Source organism: Oncorhynchus kisutch, linkage group LG21 (genome assembly GCF_002021735.2).
Source record: "Oncorhynchus kisutch isolate 150728-3 linkage group LG21, Okis_V2, whole genome shotgun sequence".
Classification (NCBI taxonomy): domain Eukaryota; kingdom Metazoa; phylum Chordata; class Actinopteri; order Salmoniformes; family Salmonidae; genus Oncorhynchus; species Oncorhynchus kisutch.
This window is the reverse complement of record NC_034194.2, coordinates 37064391-37078401: the sequence shown is the minus strand read 5'-3', so window position 1 is coordinate 37078401 and position 14011 is coordinate 37064391. Positions and strand designations below refer to the sequence as shown.

The 14011-nt window shown below is 44.9% G+C and overlaps 1 protein-coding gene across 1 annotated transcript in view; it reads left to right on the top strand.

The window, feature by feature from the left end:
• The window catches only part of LOC109882474 (neurexin-3b-like), a 584958-nt gene that overhangs the window by 118055 nt on the left and 452892 nt on the right, over positions 1 to 14011 (top strand). The window contains exon 5 of the mRNA XM_031800486.1: positions 13262 to 13563. Within this exon, the coding sequence (XP_031656346.1) occupies positions 13262 to 13563 (302 nt within the window). The remainder of the gene's footprint in view (positions 1 to 13261; positions 13564 to 14011) is intronic.

The following is a 14011-nucleotide window of genomic DNA, read 5'->3' as shown; positions in this document are numbered from 1 at the left end:
ACCAGCGACCTTTCCGTTACTTTCCCAACCTCTTAAACTCTAGACTACCTTGTAGGCATATGAATAACACAGCCACAGTACTGACCTCGTTTTGAAACTACTCTTGACATGATTGGTTAGTAAGGTTAGGTGTCAGGTTATGATAGATATCAGTGAGAGTGTCAGAACCTTGACTTTAATCTTCCCCTCACTCTCTCTCTCCTCTCTCTCTCTCTCTATCTCTCTCTCTCTCTCTCACCCTCAATTATCTCTCTCTCTCTCTCTTCCCAATCCCCATTCTCTCTCTCTCTCTCCCTTCTCTCCTTTCTCTCTCTCTCTCTCCCTCTCTCTCTCTCCCTCTCTTCTTCTCTCTCTCTCTCTCTCTCTCTCTCTCTCTCTCTCTCTCTCACCCTCCGCCCATCTCTTCTCTCTCTTCTCCCTCTTCTCTTTCTCTCTCTCTCTCTCCCTCTCTCTCTTTTCTCTCTCTCTCCTTCTCTCTCTCTCTCTCTCTCTCTCTCTCTCACCCTCTCCCTCTCTCTCTCTCTCCCATCTCTCCTCCCTCTCTCTTTCTCTCTCTCTCCTCTCTCCCTCTCTCCCTCTCTCTTCTCCTCTCTCTCTCTCTCTCTCTCTCTCTCTCTCTCTCCCTCTCTCTTTCTCTTTCTCTCTCTCTCACCCTCCCCATCTCTCTCTCTCTCTCTCTCTCACCCTCCCCATCTCTCTCTCTCCCTCTCTCTCTCTCTCTCTCTCTCTCTCTCTCTCTCTCTCTCTCTCTCTCTCTCTCTCTCAACCCTCACCATCCACATTCAAAATTGGAATTTGTTTCGAATTCTTTGTGGATCTGTGTAATCTGAGGGAAATATGTCTCTCTAATATGGGTCATACATTGGGCGGAGGTTAGGAAGTGCAGCTCAGTTTCCACCTCATTTGTGGGCAGTGAGCACATAGCCTGTCTTCTCTTGCAGAGCCATGTCTGCCTACGGCGGCCTTTCTCAATAGCAAGGCTATGCTCACTGAGTCTGTACATAGTCAAGGCTTTCCTTAATTTTGGGTCAGTCACAGTGGTCAGGTATTCTGCCGCTGTGTACTCTCTGTGTAGGCTTGCTTAGGGGACTCTTCTCCAGGACTCTTCTCCAGGTTCATCTCTCTCTCTCTCTCTCTCTCCCTCTCTCTCTCTCTCTCTCTCTCTCTCTTTCTCTCACGCTCCCTACCTCCCTTACTCTACCCGTCATATTAATGGCATCCCTCCATCACAGTGCTGCCTGTCGCTGCGTGTTGGGTTTTAATGCTGTAACCTCCCTGTGTGCTTTTAAAGTCCTGGCATAACACACACACACACACACACACACACACACACACACACACACACACACACACACCACACACACACACACACACACACACACACACACACACACACACACACACACACACACACACACACACACACTACCAGAGAGTAGTGTTACATCCCAAATGGCACCCTATTCCCTATATAGTGCACTACTTTGACCAGGGTTTATAGGACTGGGTCAAAAGTAGTGCACTACATAGAGTACATATGTAGGTTCTTAATTTGATCACTCTTTAATTGCTGAGAATTTTCCTGCGGCACAGGAAGATGAGCTCTGTGTTTTACTTACATTCACTGAAAACCTTTATTAACACACTGTTATGTTAACAGTATTGCCCTTTACATGTAGCCTACTTTTGTCCAGCTAATATTCTAACCACCAATCAATCAAGCAACATCATTGACTAAACGTTCAAAATCCTGTTGCTGAAGGATTATTTCGCAACAACAATACTGGTCAAATTAAGATATGATACAAAATACATCAGTCACACTATCAGCCAGACTACAAATGTAGAGTGATAAGGTGGTTCAAGTGGAGTAAAGAGAGGGATTCCTTTCTACGTTCTGTCTGTCTGTCACATCGGCTTCACTCTCTGGGGTTTTAGACTCAGATCAGAGTCAAAAAAGTGAACTAGTGGTCCTGGACTTGCCTCCAGTGTTTTCCATTGGGATATGGAGATGCTTGGCCAGGTGGAACGGCTGCGTCCTGACAGAGAGGGATGTGGTGTGACGTGGTTCGATATGAGGCGGTGTGTGAGCACGCATCTGCCTGCTGCCTACCTCCCTAGGTGCATGAGGATGTGTGTGTTTTACTAGTCGTACGTACAGGATACACATGGTACACACTGTCCAACGAAATGCTTACTTTCAGGTTCCTTCTAAACAAATCAACAACAATTAGAAATAATAAAATAATAAGAACATAAACCAAATGGCTCAGTAGAATAGAACAGTGTTTACATTTTGAAGTATTAGCAATAGTAAATAGGAGTGTGTGTGTGTGTGTGTGTGTGTGTGTGTGTGTGTGTGTGTGTGTGTGTGTGTGTGTGTGTGTGTGTGTGTGTGTGTGTGTGTGTGTGTGTGTGTGTGTGTGTGTGTGTGTGTGTGTGTGTGTACATATGCGTGCGTGTGTGTGTGTATATGTGTGTGATCTTGTAACGACTGTGTAATAATGTAGGACATGATAGACGTCATTGGCAGCCATGATATGTGATACCAGCTTATGGTAACTGATTTGAGATAGAACCATGACAGTGAATATGTCATGTGATGACTTCACATCATCAGTGGACTTTATTTAACTATAATGACAATTGTTTTTGTTGTTGTTGTTGAAATGTACCAATAAATATGCTACTGATCTTGCCTGTCTCCAACAGGTCTTGCCTGTCTCCAACAGGTCTTGCCTGTCTCCAACAGGTCTTGCCTGTCTCCATCAGGTCTTGCCTGTCTCCAACTGGTCTTGCCTGTCTCCATCAGGTCTTGCCTGTCTCCAACAGGTCTTGCCTGTCTCCATCAGGTCTTGCCTGTCTCCAACAGGTCTTGCCTGTCTCCATCAGGTCTTGCCTGTCTCCATCAGGTCTTGCCTGTCTCCAACAGGTCTTGCCTGTCTCCATCAGGTCTTGCCTGTCTCCATCAGGTCTTGTCTGAAAGTGACATTATCCAGGATGTCCCTAATTTGCTTGATGTGATGCCAGAGGATTCACTTCCTAATCCCTGCTCACTATGCAGTTACACAGTTTTAGCCACGTGTTGGAAAGAAACATAGCACATAGCCAACAGGAGGATACTACAACCAAGTGTTCTACTCACAGAGGAGAATGACAGAGAAGTGAGGGGAGCGAGAGGGAGGGAGGGATAGAATATAAAGAAAGAGAGAGAGGGAGAATAGAAAGAAAGAGAGAGGAAGAGAGAGAGGAAGAGAGAGAGAGAATAGAAAGAAAGAGAGGGGGGAGAGGGGGAGAGAGAACATTGCTTTGGCAATGTTAACACATGTTTCCCATGCCAATAAAGCCCCTTGAATTGAATGAGAGAGAATGAGAGAGAGAATAGAAAGAAAGAGAGGGGGTGAGAGAGAGAGAGAGAAAGAAAGAAAGACAGACAGAAAATTGAAAGAAATAGATGGGGAGAGAGAGAGAGAGAGAGAGAGAGAGAGAGAGAGAGAGAGAGAGAGAGAGAGAGAGAGAGAGAGAGAGAAGAGAGAGAGAGAGAGAGAGAGAGAGAGAGAGAGAGAGAGAGAGAGAGAGAGAATATAAATAAGCAGAAGGGAGAGAGAGAAGAGAGAGGGAGAGGGGGGGAGAGAGAGAAAATAGAAAGAAAGAGGGGGAAAGTGAGAGAGAGAGGGGGGGGGAGAGGGGGGGGGGAGAGAAAATAGAAAGAAGGAGAGAGAGAGAGAGGGGGGAGAGAGAGAGAAAATAGAAAGAGAGAGAGAGAGAGAGAGAGAGAGAGAGAGAGAGGGGAGAGAGAGAGAGAGAGCTGTACTGTGTGTAATGAGCTGTCATGGGTAGCATCATAGTTGTACTGTATGTATGGGACGGTCTATGGTTGCTATGAGACGGTCTAGGGTTGCTCTGGGAAGGTCTATGGTTGCTATGGGATGGTTTAAGGTTGCTATGGGAAGGTCTAGGGTTGCTATGGGAAGGGTTGCTATGGGAAGGTCTAGGGTTGCTTCGGGACGTTCTAGGGTTGCTTTGGGATATTCTAGGTTTGCTATGGGATGTTCTAGGTTTGCTATGGGAAGGTCTAGGGTTGCTATGGGAAAGTCTAGAGTTGCTATAGGAAGGTCTAGAGTTGCTTTGGGACGTTCTAGGCTTGCTATGTCATATAAGGCTTCCTGTCTATTAGTGGATGTGTCCCAAATGACACCAGGTTCCCCAGAACCAGACCAGAACCCTGGTCAAAAGAAGTGTACTAGGGAATCAAATCAAGTTGTTTTTGTCACATGTGCCGAATACAACAGGTGTGGACCTTACAGTAAAATGCTTATTTACGAGCTCTTAACCAACAATGCAGTTTTAAGATAATTTCAACAACAAAAAAGTAACAGATAAGAATAACAAATGATTAAATAGCAGTAAATAACAATAGCAGGGCTATATACAGGGGGTACCGTTACAGAGTCAATGTGTCAGTGTGCGGGGGGCAACGGTGTCAAGGTATTTGAGGTAATATGTGCATTTGGTAGAGTTATTAAAGTGACTATGCATAGATAATAACAGAGAGTAGCAGCAGCATAGGGGGGGGGGGGGGGCAATGTAAATATTCTGGGTAGCCATTTGATTAGTTGTTCCGGAGTCTTATGGCTTGGGGGTAGAAGCTGTTTAGAAGCCTCTTGGACCTATACTTGGCGCTCCTTGAAAGCTGCAGCTCTACCCTTTAGCTCAGTGTGAAGGTTGCTTGTAATCCATGGCTTCTGGTTGGGGTACGTACATACAGTCACTGTGGGGACAACGTCCTCGATGCACTTATTGATAAAGCCAGTGACTGATGTGGTGTACTCCTCAATGCCATTGGAAGAATCCCAGAACATGTTCCAGTCTGTACTAGCAAAACAGTCCTGTAGTTTAGCATCTGCTTCATCTATCACTTTTTTATAGACTGAGTCACTGGTGCTTCCTGCTTTCATTTTTGCTTGAAAGCAGGAATCAGGAGGATAGAATTATGATCATATTTGCCAAATGGAGGGTGAGGGAAATCTTTGTACGTGTCTCTATGTGCGGAGTAAAGGTGGTCTAGAATTGTTTTCCCTCTGGTTGCACATTTAACATGCTGATAGAAATTTGGTTAAACTGATTTAAGTTTCCCTGCACTCAAGTCCACTAGGAGCGCCGCCTCTGGATGAGCATTTTCCTGTTTGCTTTTGGCAGTATGCAGCCCATTGAGTGCGGTTTTAGTGTCATCATCAGTCTGTGGTGGTATGTAGACAGCTGCGAAAAAAAAACAGATTAAAACTCTCTAGGTAGATAGTGTGGTCTACAGCTTATCATGAGATACTCTACCTCAGGCGAGCAAAACTTCAAGACCTCTTTAGATATCGTGCACCAGCTGTTGTTTACATATATGAATAGGCCCCCGCCCTGTGTCTTACCAGAGGCTGCTGTTCTATCCTGCCGTTAGAGTGTATCAAATCTTCATTTCATTCTCCGGCAAATGAAGGGGATCTGGGCCTGGTTGGGTGTCTGTTAGGAAACAAAGTTCCATTTGGGACACACTCTATGTGTCTCCTCCTGAGTTGCCGTGTGTAGAGTGGATAAACACAGAGAAAGATCAGTTTTTGGTTTCTCAAGTTGGCCGTATATGTCCAGGTTCATTTCGTAACCCCAGTTCTCTGAAGGACAGAACAGGACATCAACATAATTATGGGAACTAGGCTACATGCTATGGAGACATATTGTTCCAATATGGTGACGTCAAGTGGTGACATGAAAAGAGAACTATATTTATATATAGCTGGTAGCAAGGAGTATAGACTGTAGTATGTCGTTGTCGTCTAAGGTTTAAGATTAGAACTGAAAGCAGCTATAAACCCTAGATGCATATAAAGCACTTGAAGTAGACATTGGCATAGGGATTACTTAAACACATCAGGGATATGAACATTAATGAATTAATCATAAGTAAATAGATTTTTGATTGTATAGATAATGTTAATGTTAAGTGACATTCATAGTCTGCTGAAGACTGATGCTCTGAAATCACATTTATATTCGGAATGAGTTATTATCCATACTGTAAACACATCTCTCTGCAGACAACAGGCCTAACAGTAAACTATTTTAATTTCCATGTCCTCTGCCTCAAGTTCAATATTTACCAGGGTATTATTGCTATCTTTGACGCTTTATCGTTTGTCTGTACAGTGTCTTATCTGCTGGTTCTTGGGATGATGAATGCAAGAGCAATCTGTCAGATGAAAAACCAAACAGTCAGTCAGTGAAGTAACAGAGAGAAATAGTAAGTGTTGATTTAGACTAGACATAATCTACAGCGCGCTCACTGTCTGTCTCACTGGAAATACGGTTCTGTGTGTCTTCTTCTCTCTCTTTACTTATCTTTCTTTTGCTCCCTCTTTCTTTCTTTCTTCCCCCCCCCTCTCTCTCCCCCCCTCTCTCTCTCCCCCTCTCCCCCCCCATCCCTCTCTCCTCCCCCCTCTCTCTCTCCCCCCTCTCTCTCTCCCCCCTCTCTCTCCCCCTTCCCCCCCCCTCTCTCTCTCCCCCTCTCTCTCCTCCCCCTCTTCTCTCCCCCCTCTCTCTCCCCTCTCCCTCTCTCTCTCCCTCACTCTAGATCTCTCTCTCTCTCCCTCACTCTAGATCTCTCTTCCTCTCTCTCCCTCACTCTAGATCTCTCTGCCTCTCTCTCCCTCACTCTAGATCTCTCTTCCTCTCTCTCCCTCTGAAATCTTCACCGCCTTTATCCCTCTCTCTCTCTCTCTCTCTCTCTCTCTCTCTCTCTCTCTCTCTCTCTCTCTCTCTCCGTTTCTTTCTCTCTCCCTCGTTTGTTCGCTCTTTCGCTCTCTCTCCCTTTCTTCCTCTCCCTCTCCACCAGCAGTGTAGCCTGCTGTAGAGGCAGTCTATCCATCAGCAGTCTAGCCTGATCTAGAGGCAGTCTATCCACCAGCAGTCTAGCCTGCTCTAGTGGCGGTCTATCCACCACCAGCCTAGCCTGCCCTAGAGGCAGTCTATCCATCTCCCTCTCTCTGTGTTTCACAATCTCTCCTGCCCTCAGACCAGAAACTTGTGATTGGCTTATTGATAATGTGATATGTAGTCATGGCCAAAAGTTGTGAGAATGACACAAACATTAAATTCCATAAAGTTTGCTCCTTCAGTGTCTTTAGATATTTTTGTCAGATGTTACTATGGAATAGTGAAGTATAATTACAAGCATTTCATAAGTGTCAAGGGCTTTTTTTGACAACTACATGAAGTTGATGCAAAGAGTCAATATTTGCAATGTTGAAACTTCTTTTTCAAGACCTCTGCAATCTGCCCTGGCATGCTGTCAATTAACTTCTGGGCCACACCCTGACTGATGACAGCACATTCTTGCATAATCAATGCTTGGAGTTTGTCAGAATTTGTGGGTTTTTGTTTGTCCACCCGCCTCTTGAGGATTGACCCCACGTTCTCAATGGGATTAAGGTCTGGGGAGTTTCCTGGCCATGGACCCAAAATATCAATGTTTTCTTCCCCGAGCCACTTAGTTATCAGTTTTTCAAGGTGCTCCATCATGCTGGAAAAGGCATTGTTTGTCACCAAACTGTTCCTGGATGGTTGGGAGAAGTTGCTCTCGGAGGATGTGTTGGTACCATTCTTTATTCATGGCTGTGTTTTTAGGCAAAACACATGAATGGTCCCAGGATGCTTTACTGTTGGCATGACACAGGACTGATGGTAGTCATGGCCACGCTCACCTTGTCTTCTCCGGACAAGCTTTATTCCGGATGCCCCAAACAATCGGAAAAGGGATTCATCAGAGAATGACTTTACCCCAGTCCTCAGCAGTCCAATCCCTGTACCTTTTGCAGAATATCAGTCTGTCTCTGATGTTTTCCTGGAGAGAAGTGGCTTCTTTGCTGCCCTTCTTGACACCAGGCCATCCTCCAAAAGTCTCACTGTGCAGATGCACTCACACCTTCCTGCTGCCGTTCCTGATCAAGCTCTGTACTGGTGGTGCCCCAATCCCCCAGCTGAATCAACTTTAGGAGACGGTCCTAGCTCTTGCTGGACTTTCTTGGGCGCCCTGAAGCCTTCTTCACAACAATTGAACCCCTCTTCTTGAAGTTCTTTATGATCCGATAAATGGTTTATTTAGGTGCAATCTTACTGGCAGCAATACCCTTGCCTGTGAAGCCCTTTTTGTGCAAAGCAATGATGTCGGCACATGTTTCCTTGCCGGTTAACCATGGTTGACAGAGGAAGAACAATGATTCCAAGCACCACCCTCCTTTTCAAGCTTCCAGTCTGTTATTCAAACTCAATCAGCATGACAGAGTGATCTCCAGCCTTGTCCTCGTCAATACTCACACCTGTGTTAACGAGAGAATCAGTGACATGATGTCAGCTGGTCCTTTTGTGGCAGGGCTGAAATGCAGTGGAAAAGTTTTTGGGGGATTCAGTTCATTTCCATTGCAAAGAGGGACTTTGGAATTAATTGCAATTCATCTCATCACTCCTCACAACATTCTGGAGACTTTGTGCAGAAAGCGTTGTGAAAATTAATATTTGTGTCATTCTCAAAACTTTTGACCACGACTGTACAGAATTCCATAATTAGCAGTAATTTAATGTATTTCCAGATCACTCTAGCTCTGCTAAAATGCATACAACACTGCATGTGGCATTTACAAAGACTTACATGACAGGGATAGTCTGTTATTATGAAGGTGACAGCTTCTAACATGTAATACCTGGAGCACAGACGATGCTGTTGTTGCAGTGTCCGCCAGGTGTATTCTTCTTTTAATTAACATGCAGGGTGAATAACTGAATTGGAAGCCTCAGCCTTGTGGAGTCTCTAGGCCAGGTGTTGGTTATGTCTGTAATAGCTGCAGTACTGGGCCTGTCCTCTAGTACTAGGGCTGTTTAAAAGGCAGCATTTTAAGCAGTCGGAACTGACACTAGTCATGATATCATGGTCTGGAGCTTCCTGGTGTTACAACTTCTAATGATGGTGAGTGGAGGAGTCAAGCACAGAGAGCAGGTAATTCAGTACGTGGATATTTTATTCCATAGACTGTGATTCCACGACATGCAAAACACCATGAAACAACCCGTCCCAAAAATACACCGGACTAAAACCTGTCCGGAAAAATACTGATCACACTCATACATTGATAACAGGAAACAAGCCCGCACAATACCCAGCGGGCCTAGTGCCCTTAAATAGCCTACAAACAAAAACTAACTCAAAACAGGTGTACCCAATTACCCAATAAACAGAAACAAACGGAAAGGGAATCGATGGCAGCTAATAGGCCGGCGACGACGACCACCGAGCGCCGCCCGAACAGGAAGAGGCACCATCTTCGGCGAGATTCGTGACACCTGGATCCATATACACTCTTTCTTTCTTTCTTTCTTAAACAAAAAAAAAGTATGCCTTACTTATTCAATATAGTTCAAGTCCAACTTTATTCGTCGTATGTATGCTATACGCGTGGTAGACATCGTTCAATGAAATGCTTTGTTTTAGGTTCCTTCTCGACAAGGCAACAACAATAAGAAATTATAATAGATAAGAATATGAACATAAAGTAAATGGCTCAGTAGAATAGAATAAACATTTTAGCATCAGAATAATACAGGAAGGGACAATATAAAGTCCAATATTTACACATGTATTTACATGAAGGGGAGATGGGGGGGCAAGTGTATAAACTGAGCAGTATAGTAACAGTCTGGTTGCAGAGGTTGTGTGTGTGTGTGTGTGTGTGTGTGTGTGTGTGTGTGTGTGTGTGTGTGTGTGTGTGTGTGTGTATGTGTGTGTGTGTGTTAAGGTGTGGAGAATCAGAGCAGGTGGTCTGTCCAGTTCAAGTGTTCAGCAGTCTGATGGCTTGTAGATAGAAACTGTCTCTGAGCCAGTTGGCATCAGACCTCATGCTCTGATACCGGCTCCCACAGACTCCTCTTCAAATCCCCTGTGTCTCCATGTCTCCTCTCTCAATTTCCTCTATCTGACGGTCTGACTAAAAAGCCACATACAGAGAGATCCCAGTGGAAGATCATAATCAGTCTGCTACCATGGAGATCTCAGTGGAAGATCATAATCAGTCTGCTACCATGGAGATCCCAGTGGAAGATCATAATCAGTCTGCTACCATGGAGACCTCAGTGGAAGGTCATAATCAGTCTGCTACCATGGATATCTCAATGGAAGGTCATAATCAGTCTGCTACCATGGAGACCTCAGTGGAAGGTCATAATCAGTCTGCTACCATGGAGACCTCAGTGGAAATCATAATCAGTCTGCTAGTATGGAGATCCCAGTGGAAGGTCATGATCAGTCTGCTACCATGGAGACCTCAGTGGAAGGTCATAATCAGTCTGCTACATTGGAGACCTCAGTGGAAGATCATAATCAGTCTGCTACCATGGAGATCTCATTGGAAGGTCATAATCAGTCTGCTACCATGGAGACCTCAGTGGAAGATCATAATCAGTCTGCTACCATGGAGACCTCAGTGGAAGGTCATAATCAGTCTGCTACCATGGCAACCTCAGTGGAAGGTCATAATCAGTCTGCTACCATGGAGACCTCAGTGGAAGGTCATGATCTGTCTGCTACCATGGAGACAGTGGACGGTCATAATCAGTCTGCTACCATGGAGACCTCAGTGGAAGATCATAATCAGTCTGATAGTATGGAGATCCCAGTGGAAGGTCATAATCAGTCTGCTACCATGGATATATCAGTGGAAGGTCATAATCAGTCTGCTACCATGGAGACAGTGGACGGTCATAATCAGTCTGCTACCATGGAGACCTCAGTGGAAGATCATAATCAGTCTGATAGTATGGAGATCCCAGTGGAAGGTCATGATCAGTCTGCTACCATGGAGACCTCAGTGGAAGGTCATAATCAGTCTGCTACCATGGAGACCTCAGTGGAAGATCATAATCAGTCTGCTACCATGGAGACCTCAGTGGAAGATCATAATCAGCCTGCTACCATGGAGACCTCAGTGGAAGGTCATACGGATTGGGTTTTTATGATGAGTGAATTAGGGCATGAGGATAACATTATGGGATAGCTGATATGGTGACTCATAGATATTATGTCACTGTGGTGACTGTATTAGATTGATTTGGTCCACTGTGCTACTCTGTCCTGTCTTCTCATGGGAGGTGATGACATACACTACCAGTCAAAAGTTTGGACACACCTACTCATTCAAGGGTTTTTCTTTATTTGTACTAGTTTCTACATTTTGGAATGAAAGTGAAGACATACAAATGACAAAATAACACATATGGATTCATGTAGTAACCAAAACAGTGTTAGACAAATCAAAATATATTTTATATTTGAGATTTTCGAAGTAGCCACTTCTTGATGGCAGCTTTGCACACTCATTCTCTCAACCAGCTTCATGAGGCTGTCACCTGGAATGCAGGTGTGCCTTGTTAAATGTACATTCGTGGAATTTCTTTCCTTCTTAATGCCTTTGAGCCAATCAGTTGTGTTGTGACGAGGTAGGGGTGGTATACAGAAGACAGCTCTATTTGGTAAAAGACCAAGTCCATATTATGGCAAGAACAGCTCTCCGGAAAATGTCGAGAACATTGAAAGTATCTTCAAGTGCAGTCGCAAAATCAATCAATCGCCATGATGAAACTGGCTCTCATGAGGACCGCCACAGGAAAGAAAGATGCAGAGTCACCTCTGCTGCAGAGGTATAGTTACCAGCCTCAGAAATTGCAGCCCAAATAAATGCTTCATAGAGTTCAAGTAACAGACACATCTCAACATCAACTGTGCAGAAGAGACTGTGTGAATCAGGCCTTCATGGTTGAATTGCTGCAAATAAACCACTACTAAAGGACACCAATAATAAGAAGAGACTTGATTGGACCAAGAAACACGAGTAATGGACATTAGACAGGTGGAAATCTGTCCTTTGGTCTGATGAGTCTAAATCTGAGATTCTTGGTTCCAACAGCTATTTCTTTGTGAGATGCAGAGTAGGTGAACGGAGGATCTCGCATGTGTGGTTCCCACCGTGAAGCCTGGAAGAGGAGGTGTGATGGTGTGGGGGTGCTTTGCTGGTGACAATGTCTGTGATTTATTTAGAATTCAAGGCACACTCAACCAGCATGGCTACCACAGCATTCTGCATTTGATGTCTTCACTATTATTCTACAATGTAGTTAATAGTAAAAATATGAGTAGGTGTGTCCAAACTTTTGACTGGTACTGTAGTTCATGTCATCTTCTCATGGGAGGTGATGACACAGTCCTCTTCTCACGGGAGGTGATGACACAGTCCTCTTCTCACGGGAGGTGATGACACAGTCCTCTTCTCATGGGAGGTGATGACACAGTCCTCTTCTCATGGGGGGTGATGACACAGTCCTTTTCTCATGGGAGGTGATGACACAGTCCTCTTCTCATGGGAGGTGATGACACAGTCCTCTTCTCACGGGAGGTGATGACACAGTCCTCTTCTCACGGGAGGTGATGACACAGTCCTCTTCTCATGGGAGGTTATGACACAGTCCTCTTCTCATGGGGGGTGATGACACAGTCCTTTTCTCATGGGAGGTGATGACACAGTCCTCTTCTCATGGGAGGTGATGACACAGTCCTCTTCTCATGGGAGGTGATGACACAGTCCTCTTCTCATGGAAGGTGATGACACAGTCCTTTTCTCATGGGAGGTGATGACACAGTCCTTTTCTCATGGGAGGTGATGACACAGTCCTCTTCTCATGGGAGGTGATGACACAGTCCTCTTCTCATGGGAGGTGATGACACAGTCCTCTTCTCATCAGAGGTGCCTACACAGTCCTCTTCTCATGGGAGGTGATGACACAGTCCTCTTCTCATGGGAGGTGATGACACAGTCCTCTTCTCATGGGAGGTGATGACACAGTCCTCTTCTCATGGGAGGTGATGACACAGTCCTCTTCTCATGGGAGGTGATGACACAGTCCTCTTCTTCTTCTACTTCTGTATGTGAAGGGATTGTAATTGTGTCATGTTTTATCTGTCAAATATGACAGATTATACAATGGACTTCCTGCTTGTGTCAATGTTATGCTTTTCATGGAGACCATGCATCTCTTCGTGGGTTGTGGTTCCATTCCTTCCAGGGTCACCATTTGTACTCAATGCATGTTTCAACATCAATGTCTACACTTCTGTACGTCTTGGGCAAGAGCCTTGAATATAACCTAAACTTACATCTATTCTCCTCTCTACTTCCAGCAAGAGAAGAGAACGTGGCGACGTTCCGTGGTTCTGAGTACTTCTGCTACGACCTGTCCCAGAACCCCATCCAGTCATCCAGTGATGAGATCACACTCTCCTTCAAGACGTGGCAGAGGAACGGTCTCTTGCTCCACACAGGGAAGTCTGCTGACTATGTCAACCTGGCCCTAAAGGACGGGGCGGTGAGCCTGGTCATCAACCTGGGCTCCGGGGCCTTCGAGGCCATTGTGGAGCCCGTCAACGGGAAGTTCAACGATAATGGCTGGCACGACATCAAGGTCACACGCAACCTCAGACAGGTAACCATGGAGACTGAGCAGACATAGGTTCACGACTGGTATTGATTAGTTGTAGTAATAGATTAATTGGTTGTTATTAGTGTCGTGGGTTTATGTTGTTAGATTAGTGTTTACCTTTGTTTAAAATGTATGTATTTAATTAGATTAATGTGTATTTTTATATAGCACCTTTTCCAAGTGACCTAAGCACTTTAGATAGTTGTCAAAGACGTTGCGTTGAGCAATATTAGGAGAGAGACATTATGAATTTGTGTAGTGTTGAAGTATTATCAGTATGGTTAGGTTGTGTTTTCCCCTCTATTTATAACCCCTAGCAGTGACTATGTGAATAAAGAAGCACAGACTGCATAGTGATTGATGGTGGTGGAGCAGATGATACCATGGCTCTCTGTTCCTCTCTGACTCTCCTTATCTTGTGTTGCTTTTGAAGACTTACCTTATTTTCTTC